The sequence below is a fragment of the Taudactylus pleione genome, unplaced genomic scaffold (genome assembly GCF_031769625.1).
Source record: "Taudactylus pleione unplaced genomic scaffold, aTauple2 ptg000004l, whole genome shotgun sequence".
Classification (NCBI taxonomy): domain Eukaryota; kingdom Metazoa; phylum Chordata; class Amphibia; order Anura; family Myobatrachidae; genus Taudactylus; species Taudactylus pleione.
The window spans coordinates 4256033-4274042 of NW_028284407.1; the positions used below are offsets into that span (position 1 = coordinate 4256033).

Here is an 18010-nt window from a genome sequence, read left to right on the forward strand (position 1 = left end):
TCCTTGTATTAAATACCTATTTCCCTATAGATTGCAAGTATACAAGCAGGGACCCCCCTCTCACCTGTCTATTATTACCCATTTTATTATTTTGTTATTGTTATGTTCCCACTTGTAAAGCGCAACAGTATGTGCTGGTGCTATTTAAATAAAATGTTAATAAATAATGTTAATAAAGTCAGTTTTGCCAAATGTTAAGCTATCCATCTCAGTATTTACTATGTCTACCATTTACTTCCTATTCTGTGGTTACTGCGCGCCAACTACTGCAGTGATATTGCGTCAAAGCCTTCCCTAATTTACTTCAGACACCCTTTAATAGGTATACACAGTCACTCAAACCTACATGCCATATGTACCAAACAAATGATAGCATAAAACCTAAACCTGCAGAGGGGAGACCATGACTACTTACACACAAGTGCCAAAAGCCATGGGATAGATGCCTAGTATCGTGAATCACCCCCTCTAGCCCGGTGAAGTACAGCAACTGGACGTGGCATCAATTCCACAGATAAGCGGGAGACCACTGGAGAGATGCTAACCCATGCTGTCTGGATAGCTTCCCACAGCTCTGTTATTTGTAGGTGCAGGATTTTGGGTGCGAATGGACCTCTCCACAACGTCCCATAAATGCTCGATTCGGTTCATGTCGGGCAAACGTGGCGGCCACACCATTCGTTCGAACTCTACAGAATGATCCTCGAACCAACACTGGACAACTTGGGACCAATGACATAGTGCTGGAATATTCCATCGGTGTGAGGGTACATTAAGTCCATGAGGTCCTGCAAATGGTTATCTTGCAATGAAATGTAGCAGTTACCAGTCAATGACGTGTTCAGGTGGACCCAAACCATGCCACGTGAACACACCCCACACCATTATGGAACCACCACCAGCCTGCATGGTGCCTTGTTGACAACGGGGCTCCATGGCCTCATGGGGTCTGCGCCACACCCAAACCCTACCATCAGACCAAAACAACTGGAACCATGACTCAAGTTGCCAATTTTCCAGGGTCCAACTAGCGATGTCACAAGCCCAAGCGAGGTTCGGCGTCTGGTGTCAGAGTGTTAAAAGGGGCACTCTAGTGGATCTTCTGCTCCCATAGCCCATGGAAGCTAAGTAATGTTGCACTGACTAGCTGCATTGAATGTGGATATGATTTGAGCCAGTGTCACTTGTCTGTTACCATGGATAATTCTGGCCAGACACCATTGGTCGCGGTCATTAGGCAAACGTGGCCCGTCATCGCGCTCTCCACAGTGGGTGGTAAGGCCCTCCATGATTTATTCCTGGTACAAACGTGACACCATAGATTGAGGAATGTTGAATATCCCCACAACGTCGGAAACGGAATGTCCCATCCATTGGGCACCCACCATCGTGCCCCGTTCGAACTCCAATAATTTGCGTCACCTTGTCATGAGCGGCCTAGCCAGTGTTTAAATTGACTCACAAGATGCCAGATTACTACTGATGCAGGTGTCGGCATTTCCAAGAGTGTCGCAGTACGTCGATGCCATCTACCATTACATACTGCTATCCCATGAATTGTGGCACGTCAGTGTATAGCTCCAGGGATTTGTCCAGCAACCAGGACCCAACAAATGACTATCTTATGAGCCATATATTTATAACCTGTAAACTGTGCATGCTGCAGTTAGACCTAGTTTGTTTCTGTACGCTTTTAAAATATCATTCAATAAATGTTAGGTGTCAACAATCAGCAAAATATTGCCAGTTTGAACTAGGGGTGAGCGGGTTCGGATTTCTGAAATCCGAACCCCCCCGATCCGAGTCCGATCAGAGTCAGGCTCGACTTTTCCCGCCTGACTCGGATCTGAAATCGAGGCAAAACTTCATCATCCCGCCTTCCGAGTCTCGCGGGTTTTGGATCCTATCTAAGGTACCCGCGTCGGCGCCATTTTCTCACTCGGCTGTGGACAGTGAAGAGGGAGGGTGGGAGTTAGGGCTGTGTAGTGTAGTGTAGTGTAGTGCTGCTGTTGTCCACTACTTCAAAGTCCATAGGGGCTGGCTGTGTTGTGCTGTGCTGCTGTTGTTAATAGGGGCTGTGTCCACTACTTCAAAGTCCATAGGGGCTGGCTGGACTGTGTTGTGCAGTCAGTTCTCCATAGGGGCTGTGTCCACTCCAAAGTCCTGTGCAGTGTCCCAGTCCTAAAGGGGTGCTGTAGTGTTGTCCAGGGGGTGCTCTGTCCATCAGGGGTGCTCCCCCCAAGTGCTAAAAAAATAAAATATTTTCTGTGTTTGTGAATTGTGTGCGCAGTAGCCGCACGTGCATCAACAAAATAGTGCCAAGCGTGCGCCTGTGTCATAAGTAAAGGGCCGGCTGGCTTGACCGTTAAGGGTGCTGTAACCCCCGAAAGTACACTCCAGTCCAAACCAAAAAAAAAATAATTTTCTGTGTTTGTGAATTGTGTGCGCAGTAGCCGCACGTGCATCAACAAAGTAGTGCCAAGCGTGCGCCTGTGTCATAAGTAAAGGGCCGGCTGGCTTGACCGTTAAGGGTGCTGTAACCCCCGAAAGTACACTCCAGTCCAAACCAAAAAAAAAATTAATTTCTGTGTTTGTGAATTGTGTGCGCAGTAGCCGCACGTGCATCAACAAAGTAGTGCCAAGCGTGCGCCTGTGTCATAAGTAAAGGGCCGGCTGGCTTGACCGTTAAGGGTGCTGTAACCCCCGAAAGTACACTCCAGTCCAAACCAAAAAAATAATAATTTTCTGTGTTTGTGAATTGTGTGCGCAGTAGCCGCACGTGCATCAACAAAGTAGTGCCAAGCGTGCGCCTGTGTCATAAGTAAAGGGCCGGCTGGCTTGACCGTTAAGGGTGGTGTAACCCCCGAAAGTACACTCCAGTCCAAACCAAAAAAAAAATTATTTTCTGTGTTTGTGAATTGTGTGCGCAGTAGCCGCACGTGCATCAACAAAGTAGTGCCAAGCGTGCGCCTGTGTCATAAGTAAAGGGCCGGCTGGCTTGACCGTTAAGGGTGCTGTAACCCCCAAAGTACACTCCAGTCCAAACCAAAAACAAAATTATTTTCTGTGTTTAGCTGCACGTATATATCAAATCGATATAACATAAATGGAGGACCAAACTTTCTCCGATAATAATAAAATAGAGAAAGATCAAGAACCACTTCCTCCTAGTGCTGAAGCTGCTGCCACTAGTCATGACATAGACGATAACATGCCATCAACGTCGTCTGCCAAGGCCGATGCCCAATGTCATAGTAGAGGGCACATACAATCCCAAATGACAAAGTTCAGGAAAATGACCTTGAAAAAAACATTTAAATCAGCTGAAGAGAAACGTAAACTTGCCAATATGCCATTTACGACACGGAGTGGCAAGGAACGGCTAAGGTCGATCCCTAGTATGTTCATGACTAGTGGTTCAGCTTCACATGACAATGGAAGCCCTCCTCCCACTAAAAAAAATCAAAAGAGTTAAGCTGGCAAAAGCACAGCGAAGAACTGTGCTTTCTAAGAAGATATCACAAATCCCCAAGGAGAGTCCAAGTGTGGTGGTGGTTGCGATGCCTGACCTTCCCAGCACTGGACGGGAAGAGGTGGCTCTTTCCACCATTTGCACGCCCCCTGCAAGTGCTGAAAGGAGCACCCACAGTCCACTTGCTGATATGCAAATTGAAGATGTCACTGTTGAAGTACAACAGGATGAGGATACTGGTGTAGCTGGCGCTGAGGAGGAAGTTGGCGAGGAGGATTCTGATGGTGATGTGGTTTGTTTAAATCAGGCTCCGGGGGAGACAATTGTTGTCCGTGGGATGAAAAAGCCCATCACGGTCATGCCTGGGCAGAAGACCAAACATTCCACCTCTTTGGTCTGGCAATATTTCTATCCAAATCCGGACAACAACTGTCTTGCCATATGTACCATATGTAAAGGTGAAATAAGTAGGGGTAGGGACGTCAACCACCTAGGAACATCCTCCCTTATACGGCACCTGCAGCGCATTCATAAAAAGTTACTGTCAAGTTCAGAAACTTTGGCTAAGACCGTAAGCAGTCCAGGGACACCTAAATCCTGTTGTCCTGTTGTATCCAAGCGCCTGCAAACCACACCGTCAACTCCCTCCTCGTCAATTTCCTCCTTAGTCAGGATCGGAAGTAGTCCTGCAGGCCATGTCACTGGCATGACTGACTCTCCTATCCGGGATTCCTCCGGAGGATCCTGCATTGCTACGCCTACTGCTGCCGCTGCTGCTGTTGCTGCTGCTGGGAGTCGTTCATCATCCCAGAGAGGAAGTAGGAACACCACTACTTTTACTAAACAATTGACCCTCCAACAGTCCTTAGCGAGGAGGATGAAGTACGACAGCAGTCATCCTGAAGCAAAACGTATAACAGATGGCCTTGACTGCTATGTTGGTGTTAGACGTGCGTCCGGTATCCGCCATTAGTGCAGTGGGATTTAGACAATTGATGGAGGTAGTGTGTCCCCGGTTCCAAATCCCGTCTAGATTCCACTTCACTAGGCAGGCGATACCGAGACTGTACAGAAATGTCAGAAAAAGTGTCCTCAGTGTCCTGAAAAATGCCGTTGTACACAATGTCCACTTAACCACGGACATGTGGACAAGTGGAACAGGGCAGACTAAGGACTATATGACTGTGACAGCCCACTGGGTAGATGTATCACCTTACGCAGCAACAGCAGCAGCGTCACCAGTAGCAGCATCTCAGAAACGCCAGCTCGTTACAAGGCAGGCTACGCTGTGTATCACCGGTTTCAGTAAGAGGCACACCGCCGACAACCTCTTAGAGAAACTGAGGGAAATCATCGCCCAGTGGCTTACCCCACTTAGACTCTCCTGGGGATTTGTGATATCGGACAACGCCACCAATATTGTGCGGGCATTACATCTGGGCAAATTCCAGCACGTCCCATGTTTTGCTCACACAATAAACTTGGTGGTGCAGAATTTTCTGAAAAGCGACAGGGGCGTGCAGGAGACGCTTTGGGTGGCCCGAAAAATTTCTGGCCACTTTCGCCATTCAGCGACTGCGTGCCGAAGACTGGAGCGCCAGCAAACACTCTTGAACCTGCCCCGCCATCACCTGAAGCAAGAGGTTGTGACGCGGTGGAACTCAACCCTCTATATGCTTCAGAGGATGGAGGAGCAGCAAAAGGCCATACAAGCCTATACATCCACCTATGACATAGGCAAAGGAGGGGGTATGCACCTGACTCAAGCGCAGTGGAGAATGATTTCCGTGTTGTGCAAGGTTCTCCAGCCCTTCGAACTTGCCACACGTGAAGTCAGTTCAGACACTGCCAGCTTGAGTCAGGTCATTCCCCTCATCAGGCTTTTGCAGAAGCAGCTGGAGAAAGTGAAGGAGGAGCTAAGACGGAGCGATTCCGCTCGGCATGTGGGACTTGTGGATGAAGCCCTTCATTCGCTTTGCCAGGATTCCAGGGTGGTCAATCTGTTGAAATCAGACCACTACATTTTGGCCACCGTGCTCGATCCTAGGTTTAAAGCCTATGTGGTGTCTCTCTTTCCGGCCGACACAAGCCTGCAGAGGTGCAAAGACCTGCTGGTGAACACACTGTCAGCTGAAGCGGAACGTGACACGTCAACGGCTCCTTCTTCATTTTCTCCCGCAACTGGGGCTGCCAGGAAAAAACTTAGGTATCCTAAGCAACCCGCTGGCGGTGATGCAGGGCAGGCAGGACCAAGTTTGGACATCTGGTCCGGACTGAAGGACCTGGCAACAATTTCTGACATGTCTACTGTCACTGCATATGATACTGTCACCATTGACAGAATGGTGGAGGATTACATCGGTGACAGCATCCAAGTAGGCATGTCAGACAGTCCATACCTGTACTGGCAGGAAAAAGAGGCAATTTGGAGGCCCCTGTACAAACTGGCTCTATTTTACCTGAGTTGCCCCCCCTCCAGTGTGTATTCCGAAAGAGTGTTTAGTGCAGCCGGGAACCTTGTCAGCGAAAGGCGTAGGAGGTTGCTTCCACAGAATGTGGAGAAGATGATGTTCATCAAAATGAATTATCAGCTCTTCCAGGGAGACCAGCCTCCAGAACGTACAGAGGGACCTGTGGTGGTGGATTCAAGTGGGGACGAGTTAATACTTTGTGAGGATGAGGATGTACACACTGAAGAGGGTGAGGAATCGATGGATGAGGAGGATGAGGATGACATCTTGCCTCCGTAGAGCCAGTTTGTGCAGGGACACATTAATTGCCAGCTTGTTTTGTGGGGGCCCAAACGAACCAATCATTTCAGCCACAGTCGTGTGGCAGACCCTGGCGCTGAAATGATTGGTTTGTTAAAGTGTGCATGTCCTGTTTATACAACATAAGGGTGGGTGGGAGGGCCCAAGGACAATTCCATCTTGCACCTCTTTTTTTTCTTTGCATTATGTACAGTTTGGGGCCTAGTTTTTCTAACTGCCATCCTGTCTGCCACTGCAGTGTCACTCCTAGATGGGTCACGTGTTTGTGCCGCCCACTCGTGTCGCTTAGCATAGTCATCCAGCTACCTCGGTGCAACCTTTTGGACATAAAAACACTATTGTGAGGTGTTCAGAATAGACTGGAAATGAGTGGAAATTAAGGTTATTGAGGTTAATAATAGCATAGGAGCAGAAAAACCTACAAATTCTGTGATTTTAGCTGTTTTTATACTTTTTTTCAAAAAAATACAGATCCAAAACACAAAACCCAGAACCCAAAACACGGAAGGGTGGTTTTGGCAAAATCAATCCAGATCCAAAACACGAAGAAAGATCCAGATCCAAAACCAAAACACAAAACACGAAAAGTGGCCGGTGCACACCCCTAGTTTGAACTCATTTATACCAAAAAGCACTACAGACATTGAACACACAAAAATACAAAGCAAAACTCACTCCTACTCGCAGTATAGTGCACATTTGACAGAAAAAGAGCATCCACAAACAGGTTTTTCCCCCTATACAAAAACATTTGTGAGCTATTAGTACTTTTTAAATAAACAAAAAACAAAACAAAACCACCACTAAAGATAGACTACAAAGGCGTAGCATGCTGCATTCGGGAAAATAAGGTCCTGACAAGCACCTGGCTATACTGTACAGAGGTTGGGACAGCACCATGCATCGGTTTTCATAAGCAGCTTAAGTTTAACATGCATAATAACCACCTGTAGCAAAGCACATTAAATGTACGCCATCACGGTTTACTCATTAAAAATAAACAGATGCATTTCCTACTTCTCAAACTTTATTTTTAGTTTAGCATAACAACATGTGACATGTGATAACCATCTCAGTAAGAAAAAAAAAAAAAAAGTTGTTCATGTAGAATTCCTGACATTGATTAAATACTAAACACACCCTGAAGGTAAAACAGTCAAGTGATTATTACACTATGTACATTGGGGAGCAGTCCACAAACTATGTCTATTGGTTTATGTACACAGCACATGTACAATGCATGACCATCGAAGCATTACATCAATAAAAAAAATACAACATTAAACCCTATGCAATACAAAGCCTTATGGAAAACTTAATGCCTCGCCCAGCAATCCTGGCCTACCATTCATTTGTTTACCCTAGAGTGGCTCATCACTAAATGGTCCTCCAGACTCAGAGGTGCATCCCAGGAGGACCCCACCTACAGTATGTTAAGAAGTTGTAAAATACATGATACCCAGTCAATGGTATCCTCCAAACAAATGGTCTACAGAAAACTCTCTGCAGCATTGTTTGGGAGGCACCAATGGCAGGTCTGAAGCAGCCTAAGGGTCCCGCTGTGCTTAGAGCTTTGGTAACCTCCCTGTTAGCAGATTAACCCCTTATATGTGCACTTATGGTGAGCCGACCCTCCCATTATTTGCATATATTCCTGGTTATATACAAATGGAATGAAGCACTTGCTTTATCTGTATACAGACCTACCCCATGCTCAATAAAGTCAGGTAAGGCTATAAATACTGCACTTCTGCATTTTGTAAATGAACAAAGTGTGTTTGTATAGAAGACAGAGTTATCTAAGAAAGAAAAAAAAAAAAAAGGATAAAAGAATTATTATTATTATGTAACCGGCTACTTACCGTCCATCCCTTTGGGCTGCTCCTCCCTCTGTAATCGTTTTTACAAATATTCCCAACTTCTCCAAGCCCTGGTCTGCGCCAACCCCCATTCCGATTATGCTGATACCGAGGCCACTATCACCTGGACACAGAGAGACGACAACAACTGTATAATCAGGAGATCAGCTGACACACAATGGCCAATCAAAAGGCCTCCACAATCCAACTCCACCAAACTAGATACATGGGAAACTATCCAATTGCATGGATGCAGACTGGCTGGTTTCCAATATACATAGGGATCTGTTTGGCCCAACCTGGTGAGAAATTTGCACACAGTGGCTGTTTTCCAGGACACATAATTCTTACCGCTATGAACATAGGCCACCTTGACATTGAAGGAAAGTATTATATTAGAGGCCGATGTTCCCTACGAATGTCCGTGCAATATAGACCTTCTAAGGGGGCGATTAATTTCAGTGCGATGTTGAATAGCGCCGGAAATGAGTTCCCGGAGCTATTCAATTGTCCCCATCGTGCACGACACTTGAGCCGTGAGATGCAGAAAACCTCCAATTTGTTTTAACAGCGCAGCCATTTGAATAGCTCCAGGAACGCCTATTTGGGAACAATCGTGCCGACCTTTACAACGAAATAACACAAATTTTACCTTTTTCAATCTCTGCAGGAAAAACATCCATTTTTTCCACTCTTTTCTCCAACTCGTACTCTGCAGAAGCTGCCACCGGGTCCACCTCCTCATTGCGTCTGTCATAGTCTTCATTGGAGAACGTAGAGAACACCTAGACAAGATGAAACATACAAAACAAAAAAATAAATCTATAGATGTAATGTGTAAATTAAGATTAATATCCATATTTACAAGCTAGAGGTTTGTGGTTACTGTGAATCAGTGCTTGAGAACTTAAGATCGATATCACTAGCAGTGCACTGCAGGGGCCGGCAGACACTAGACCAGGGGGTGGGCAATAAGCATCCCTCCAGCTGTTGTAGCACTACATATACCAGCATGCCCTGCCACAGTATTGCCATCAGGGCATTTTAAAAGTGCGATACAATATTTTTCCATTTTAATATAGTAGTTATCTAAAATGTTCTAGTGCTCCTCAATATACTGCTGATGATGGTGGGCGTAGAGGATCAATTTCTTGGAAGTGCATGTAAAAGGACATAACAATCAACCAACAGGATGTTACTTTGTGTAACCGGTAAGTTCCATATAAATTAAACTTCATTTGCCTGTGGTGAACAAGCATCATTCAGGACTGACATGTAAACAGTCATTACAGGACAACAGTGACACGTTGGCTGGCAGCTGGAATGAAGAGAATGCACAATATCACTTGGAGCACTGTGGCCAGTTTCATTCACTGAACACCACCATTCCATCCTGTCTAACCTGCCAAATGGGCATTTAGAAATGTCACAGCCGTTGAACACCCCTGCATCTGCTCGGAGAACCTTAATAGGGCATCTCCTGTTTAGGTCACACATTACTTACTCCACTGATCTGGTGACTTATGAGCCTCTATGGAAAGAGGGGCTCAACCTAAGGGTATAGAGGAGCAGGTGGACACAAAAAACACAGGACAGCTGGATGCTCCCAGAGGGCATAGCAATAAGAGAACAGTCACACAAAATCTACGGTAGTTAATATTGCGTTCCGGTCTGCCCACATCACATGTACCCAGAAACCCTTAGATATAGACTCTGGAAGATGTGAGGTCTAGAGGACACATTTAAACATATCTAGCAGACATTCTTGAAAATTATGAATATTAAGGTGCTTACACATGGTACGATTAAAATGGACGATATCGATCATATCGTTAATATCGTGCATTTTTTTGCCCACCAACGACCTGCGATGCACGGGCACATATGGTCGATATAATGACCAGTTTACTATAGGGACCCGCGATCCTTGACAACAGGTCGTTATAGTCGTTGGTGGGTACATGGTGTGCTGGATGATCGATATCGATCGTCCAGCACACACGGGAGATCGAACAACGATATAGTTATCGTTGTCGATCGTCCCATCTGTATGCATCGTTAGCATAAATTACTTGACCCAGCAAAATGAATCTCTGGTGTAGTTATTCCATAAGACCCTCTAAGTCACCTTATTAAACAAGACCATCAAGTGTATTAGCCGATCTCATCATTAAAGAACACTACACATGCTGTAAAAGTAAGACAGGGTGATCCTAAGTTGCTTGGAATGGGGGACCCGCATCGGCACCTGAGACCACAGTGGACCACATCTGGTTTATCGCTTCCACTGAGTACATAACCAGCCTGATACATAACTCAGTCCATAGGTTCCATGAAGTGTGGGGAAACTAGTACATGATATGTGGAATGTCTTTATCAGGAAGTTCTAGGTGACATCTAAAATTCCTTCTCCTGTTCTCCGTTTCTCCTAGTTATTCATAACTATGCATCTTACGCACTTTAAAATTAACATAAGATAAAACACTAATCGTATTGTCATCGTGTAAAAAATGGGACTGGCCAAAATGTATGGTTTGCTGCAAATGTGCTTGCAAACAAGCAGAAAATGTGCACACCTGCTGAGTTTTACCAGCGGCACTCTCTGCCATATGCTATTCCTATACAATGGGAAGGGAGACAATGACTATCTAATTATATTATCATTATTATTTATATTCCCCTATGTTACGATTTCTTTACTCCCTGTGGAATCAACTGGGCACTTGAAGATGAACTCTGTACAGAGAAGTTTATTAGAAGCCTGTTAATTTGCCATATCTACAATATCAGATGTGTCAATCAAAAACCAACGTATGCCAAGATACCACAAAAGCACAGGGAGATACCCTGAGCAAACACAACGTACCTTTCATACCAATGTTTGTTTGCACAATGAAATAATGAGGAACGCGGAAATCCTTTTGGATTTTGCAATTACCTGCCAGACATGCATAGCAATGATAGATGCTTTCATCACACAATGGGGAACAGTGTAGGAGCCACACAGAGCATCATCTATTCTGCTTTATTATGAAGAGGGGAAAAATGCAACACACTTCCAGCAGCTCCTGGAACCTCTTCAAAAACCACCAACCTCTATATAGAATGTGGAATATCACCCCAGGCAGGGGCCGATCATCTGCTAGTTCTATGGTTACAGTGCAGTCTAACACAGTACAAGATGCATTGTAACATGGGAATAATGCACAACAGTCAATATCTTCTTCAAAAGTTCAACACAAATGTTCAAAATATTAAGTATCAATAATAAAAATATTATATTTAAAAATAAAAAAAATACCACAATACATATATGTTATATGATGGTTTGGTATGGGATCCCGGCTGTCAGGATGCCGGCTGTCAGAATCCCAACATTAAAAGGTAAGTCTTCTACAGCTAACCTCTACCTCCCCGATGCCTAACCCTAACCTCCCTGTACCCTAAACCTCCCCCCCCCCCCCCCCGTTAGCGCCTAACCCTAAACCTTACCCTCAATACTTACCTTTGGGATGCCGGCGGTCGGTATACTGGAGCTGGGATCCGGACTGCTGTCGGGATTCTGGCGCCGGTAATTAGACCGTCGGCATCCCGTATAGCGGGATGCTGACTACATCCCGTTATATGATATGAAGTGCAAATCAGATACTCATTCAGAGATGGATGCAATGCCAATACCTCTGCAGCTGGGAGATAATCGGTAAACAGTGCATGCGTCTAAGCCACATTACTGTAGTTAACAACGACTTTTTACTCGCATGATTGACAACCAGGGAGCGCTTAGGGACAGGGGGGAAATGTGGAGTGGTGGCAAAAACCGCAGGCGTGAAGCGACTGTTTCCAGGGTGTGTCACAGCCTGCGTCTGTGACACAGAACACAAAAAAGGTATCCCGGCGTCTCAGTACCCGCAGCCATTCTGAGTATCTGCGATAATGGAGCGATCTGCGACCAATGCTGCGTCTATGTACACAAATGCAGGGATTTGCAAAGCCGCAGGTGGGCGTCTCAATACAATCCTCGGCGTCTGCGAAATTTGCAAAGTTTCGCACAGCAACTGCATACGGGATCGCAGATGCGATGGCAAAAGCGTGCATCTCATCAGGCTCGGTGTTGTAAATGGTAGAGAAATGAGAAATGCTGCATTTTAAGGATTACATTTCCATTAATCATATATGATAAACTGCTTTACATACGGGGGAACTAATAGCATTGTCCAGAAACCTGGCTCAGACAGTACCTTGAGGCTGTGGCCAGGGTCTGTTTTAATACAATGACCATTGTGGAGGCTTTTGAGATGTTACTTTGAGGAAAGGTGACACTTGGATTATGGTTATAGGTTTGGGGGCCACCAGTCATTACAAGCTTTCCCCCCCCACAGGGTGCAATTAATCAAACTGGCCAATCATCGCTCCGAGTGTAGACGTATCATACTGGAGCAGATCGGTTCCTTCTGAAAGCCAGGTAAGAAGATGATCCCCATCACTGCGTGTGTGCGTTATGTCCATCGTGTGACACGGAAGTGCTGAAAGGCTTGCAGCGAGATTCTGCTGTTCTGTTTATAGTCCATACAGCCAAAACAATGCAAATTTGAACACGGATTTGTTTGTTTTTTTAGCCATCGGTTTAGTCGCCATTGACAAACTGGACACCTTTGTCACCCCAAAACCAGGCAAATTAGTTTAAAGTTCCTCCACACTCTCTTTGTGCTTTTTTTTCTTCTTCTTCTCTAAATAAAGATTTTTGATTTCGACGTCCTTCATTTTCCTAAGTATGAATTAATCTGTTGCCACAACCATTAAGGATAATTATACATTGCATGCGGTTAGCATTTACTGCCTCACAGCACTGAGGTCTTGGGTTACATTCCCACCAAGGCCCTAACAGTGTGGAGTTTGTATGTTTTTCCAGTGTTTGAGTGGGTTTCCTCCGGAGACTTCAGTTTCCGCCATCCAAAAACATACTGGTGGGTTAAATGGCAGCTGACAAAAAAAAAAGGAAGAATAACCTAAGAAGTGTATGTTTGTTGTGTGTCGTAGGGAGTATAGATTGTAAGTTCCACTGTCGCAAAAGACTGAAGTGAATGATGAAATATTCTCTGTAAAGTGCGGTGTAATATCTGTCCGCTGTATAAATAAGTGATAATAATTGTATATTAGTTGAAATGTTTGACTTTGAAGGACAATATACAATTGATAGAAAAAATGCCTCTATGTTATCTTTATTTTGGAGGTCTTTGGAGAGATGCGCACACACCCGCAAAGTACATCAAAAGCCGCTCTCCTGGCACGAAGCAACAGTTGTGGTTTTATTTAATTGGATTAATTGCAGTGTTTGATATTTGTGGAAATACACCTCCGCCACAAATGGGTACACACACATTAACCTCATAAAAATAAAAAATAAAATACTGCATTGTCCGGTCACTGGTTAAAGAACAAGGCGGCTATCTTCCTGCGGAATGGGATTGAAATGCCGGTCGGTTCAAATCCCGACAGCGGATGCCCAACATGAGGAGATCCCAACTGAGGTAGGTAAGTATACGAACCCTCCCCTGTCCCCCCCCCCCCCCCCCCCAAGCCTCCCTTAGTGGTGCCTAACCCTAACCTCCCCCCCAGGGGTGTCTAACCCTAACCCTCCCTTAGTGTTGCCTAAGCTCCCCCCCAGGGGTGCCTAACCCTAACCCTCCCTCCTAGAAGTGCCTAATCCTAGTCACCCCCCCCCCCCACCAAAACCTAACCCCGCTAGACTCCCTAATACTACCCCACCCCCCCGCGGCTAACTCTAAGGTCGCCCTGAATTTACCTTCGTTCGGGCTGGCGTTAGGAATAACATAGGCGTCGGTATTTCGACACCTATGTTACATCCCTTGCCGGGATTCCGGATCATCACTACATCCCCTTCCACCCAACTTCCTCACCTCACTCCATAATCCTGTTCTCTACCCTGGGACATCATCATCATTTCTTTATTATGCAAATTGTGGCTCAGTACTATCCCTGGCTCCTAATGCACAGACAGTATCCCATTTATTGGCTAAGGCCACAAAATGCATATAGACACTGCAGGCAAGTACATTCTAATAGTCTGGTTATGCTCTAGACTACCAGATTAGAGGTCATCCCCCCCCAGCAATTTAGGTAGTCTATGAGCACTGTAGGCATATTTAGCTTTTTGGAAGGTTTCTAGAGCAAAAATCCTCACAGTCATTTATAAGTAAGTACATTTACCCACAACTGTCACCAAGTAACCTGCTCAAGTTTTTCACCTCCAATAATTCGCTCACAACAGAGTATAACACTGCTCTGGTGCAGGGATCTCCAATACAAACCAAATTCATTTGCAGGCCCTAGGTATTTGGAGAGGCCACTAGGCACAGACACAAGAACGCAGAATTGCTGGGGTAAGCAGCCTAGCCCTAGTTTCATCTACAGACTACATTTTGTGTTTATATATTCGCACAAATTAAAAAAAAAAAAAAAAAAAAAAAAGAAATGTTCCAGAAAACTTTAATACTCCAAGAAGTACTAAAAAAAATAAAAATTGCCCTCATATAATCTCCCACAATGCCACCAACACTCGTATGAAGCCACTTGTCGATCAGGTCTGTGTATGTATTTATTTCTATTTTTCCAGAAAATTATGTGCAGGTCGTCAATGATTCTATGTATGACTGCCTGCTCTCCAAAAAGGTCTGTGAGACTCCATTTCAAAAAGTGCCTCTGCGGCTTCCAAATCTTGTCCACTTCCCCAGTGTAGTGTGTGGTTCAGGGGCTTGATGACGCATTTCGTGGCCAGTCCCATCATAATAGCACGCCCCCCCCCTACGCCACAGCAAATCGCAGCACCACACGCCCTGACATCCCACTCCTACCTCACCTCCAGGATCACCCACACTGTATAATCTAAAAGTAGGCAAGAGTTTTAAAAACAAAAAAACAAAGTCTATCTGAAATCATAGATGCATCGCAGTATGGATGTGAAGTGAAGGGGGAGGAATTAGCATCCAGTCCTCATTGATATTAAAATGTTACAATAGAGTAATCTGGATAGAACTTGTATCACACTTGATGTAGGCTTCTCTAATATGTGAGAGCTTACTAGAGTACACAACTGGATCATGCCAGCACAGACCACACAATCCCAAACATCCGTGTCTGCATTCCATGTAACAGCATATTGTGCCTTTTTATATTCCACTGAAAACTATATTCATACACTTCTTTCACAAGCAGCTGCTCTTGGAATCCTGTTACGCTAAATTGGTGGGTGTGGGACGGAGGATTTTCCAAGTTTCTTGCCCACCGGCATGTAAAGAATGGCCGTGACACCGAAATCTGGCCTAGAACAGCGAGTCATTAATGTTTCAGGAGGGAAGATGTTTAGACTGCATTCATTATGCTCAAGAATCTATGTTAAAGCAACAAAAGGAGAAATGCTTTCTATGTCTGTATGCGGGGCAGGAAAATACAATAATACAAATTAAGAAGTGAGTAATGCCAGACGTATGGATGGAAGGATGCGCTTGGCTTGCTGGCTACCCAATAACACTCATTAAAATTGTAGAATTATTAGATCACAGTTGCCATCATGACGGTGGAAGTTTCCTTGTTTGTCAGTATTGGCCATCTGTACAAAACGTAAAAAATAACCTTATACAGGTACTGCATTCTAGATGCCGTTCTTACCATCTAATCTTGTTCTGTAAGCCCTATACATTGATATGTATGGAGTATTTCAAAAGCAAATATACGGATCATAGTTTAATTCAGTAACAGACACCTAAAATCGGCGCACTACGAAATCAATGAACAGTATAGCCACGTGTCATGCGATTCGCTTCACCTGCCCAGCAGCAGTGTACTGTACCTGGAAAGGGTAATAAAATGTTGTCAATGACATTAGATTAATGCACATTGCACCAGCAATATCTGATGTACGACTGCAATAGTGGGATAGATGGGTATGTACAACACAAGCGACACAGAGGAAGCAGACCATAACCAGTACCCATGCACAAACCATAAAAGGACCAATGATACCAGCAGCATGGACTAGAATGTACACTTGCTAAAACGGGAGGGCTTGAAACGGGTGACAAACAGCAGGGCATCAACAGATTTTGGGCAGCCTACCATTTAGGACATTACGTTTACGTTTTTCAGCTGCCAAAAAGGAAAAAAAAAAAAAAAAAAAAAAACTTTATTTTTAACGGAGCGCATTTGTTGTAAAATGTCAGAAACAAACACATATATAACTTGGTTTCGTAGCCCTATCCTCCCCTGTAATTAACTTCTCACCAGACCCGTACCCCTCACTGTAATTTATTTATGATCCACCAATCTTCCCACTCCCATTATGCATTATTTACAACATAATGTAATGAAGCCACATTGCAGGTTGGGGGAAAAAACATTATTAGGCTGAAGCACATTTACTTGGGGTTCCTTTGTTTGCTTAGTAGAACACCCGCTAATGGTTTATGGTTCACCATTTGAAAATGGACACTGATGGGTAGAACAGCTGGGGGATTACACTAGTATCTGTACTGTAACTATAAAACGATAAAAAAAGATTTAAAAAAAATAAATAATTCCCATGATACACACTCATAACAAAGATTTTGTGGAGAAAATCGCTCTCTTACAAAAATCTTTCTTCTTGATAATTAACATCTCGTATCAGGATCGCTTTGAATTCATAGGAGTTCTCTTTTCTATACACAAGGATACGTATCCAATGAAGCGCAATCACTACAAATACCGTTGTTACCGCCACATTTACATCATCACCTTTTTCTCCATTTACTGTTATTTTTGGACACATTCACATACTGAAATCTCTGCAACATATGAAAGTCTGATTATTAAGGCCTACGTCCAACCTAGTGTACCGATAGGCTGCAGGAATATTAAATCACCAAATAAAATAGCTGCTTCATATGTGTAAAAGTGTAAGACCCAATTTAATTTGACTTCAAGTGGTCAAGGAAAAAAAAATATGACAGCCACCAATCATCTGAGTGAATTGAAAAGGAAGATTCTTGGCTCAGAATTCGGGTGGTTTTTCTTTTTTTAATAGATACTCGACCTAATTTATTGTCTCTTATCTCTAGTATAATGTAGCGCATGTAGATAATATTGTTGAAAAAAAAGGTTGTAAGGAAATGATTTAGGTGTATCATTATTTACCTTCTCTTTGTCATGGTCCCTTTAATTGAAGCAATAATCCTCCCAAAATACAAGAGCTTAGGGGTGTGGCCTGGATGAGAGGGATGTGTGACATCACTGAGGATGGGGTAGGTCTGGAAAGGACTAAAGGGAACAGGACGCTACACCTTGTGTTTGTCATAGTTCAACACTATACATATGAGCAGGCCAGGTTCTAGAATATACTTTCTACTGTGCTAGACACAGTCATGCAAAGGAACAATGAGAGGGGATGGTACCATTAAACAATATTTATTTTGTTTAGTATTCTACTTTATAAACACTGCCTGAAAAATTTGGTGTGTAGCGTTGCAGGTCCAACATGTAGGTGTCATATTCCAGTAGGTGAGAGCTGGGCCTGCGAGCTATTTTCACAGCAAATTCACACTGCGAATTGCTTTGCTATTCAATTCCAAACTCACTACATTCTCCCAGCAAATTTGCGTTATTTTGTGCACACCCCCCCCTGAGCAGGTGAAAAAGTTAAAACCTTGACTGCAAGGTAAAAATGTCAGGACACAGGGCCAGATTCCTCCCGGATCGCAAAAGCAACAGCGCACGCAGATCGGCCGCAGTGCACAGGATAGCATTGCGTTCGCACTGCGATCACGCACGCAGATAGAAATCCATGGCAGAGTGAGTGACGGGACTTCAGAGTTTGGGAGGTGGCAATGGGGGAAAGGTCGGAGAAACACAGGCGT

The 18010-nt window shown here is 44.4% G+C and overlaps 1 protein-coding gene across 4 annotated transcripts in view; it reads right to left on the minus strand.

Moving 5' to 3' along the window:
• Nucleotides 1–18010, minus strand: part of LOC148543358 (neurabin-1-like) — a 111956-nt gene that overhangs the window by 67428 nt on the left and 26518 nt on the right. For all 4 annotated transcript variants that reach the window (XM_088471454.1, XM_088471599.1, XM_088471536.1 and 1 more), the window contains exons 3-4: nucleotides 8755–8887; nucleotides 8106–8226 (exon numbers count right to left, since the gene is read on the minus strand). In XM_088471454.1, the coding sequence (XP_088327580.1) occupies nucleotides 8106–8226; nucleotides 8755–8887 (254 nt within the window). The remainder of the gene's footprint in view (nucleotides 1–8105; nucleotides 8227–8754; nucleotides 8888–18010) is intronic.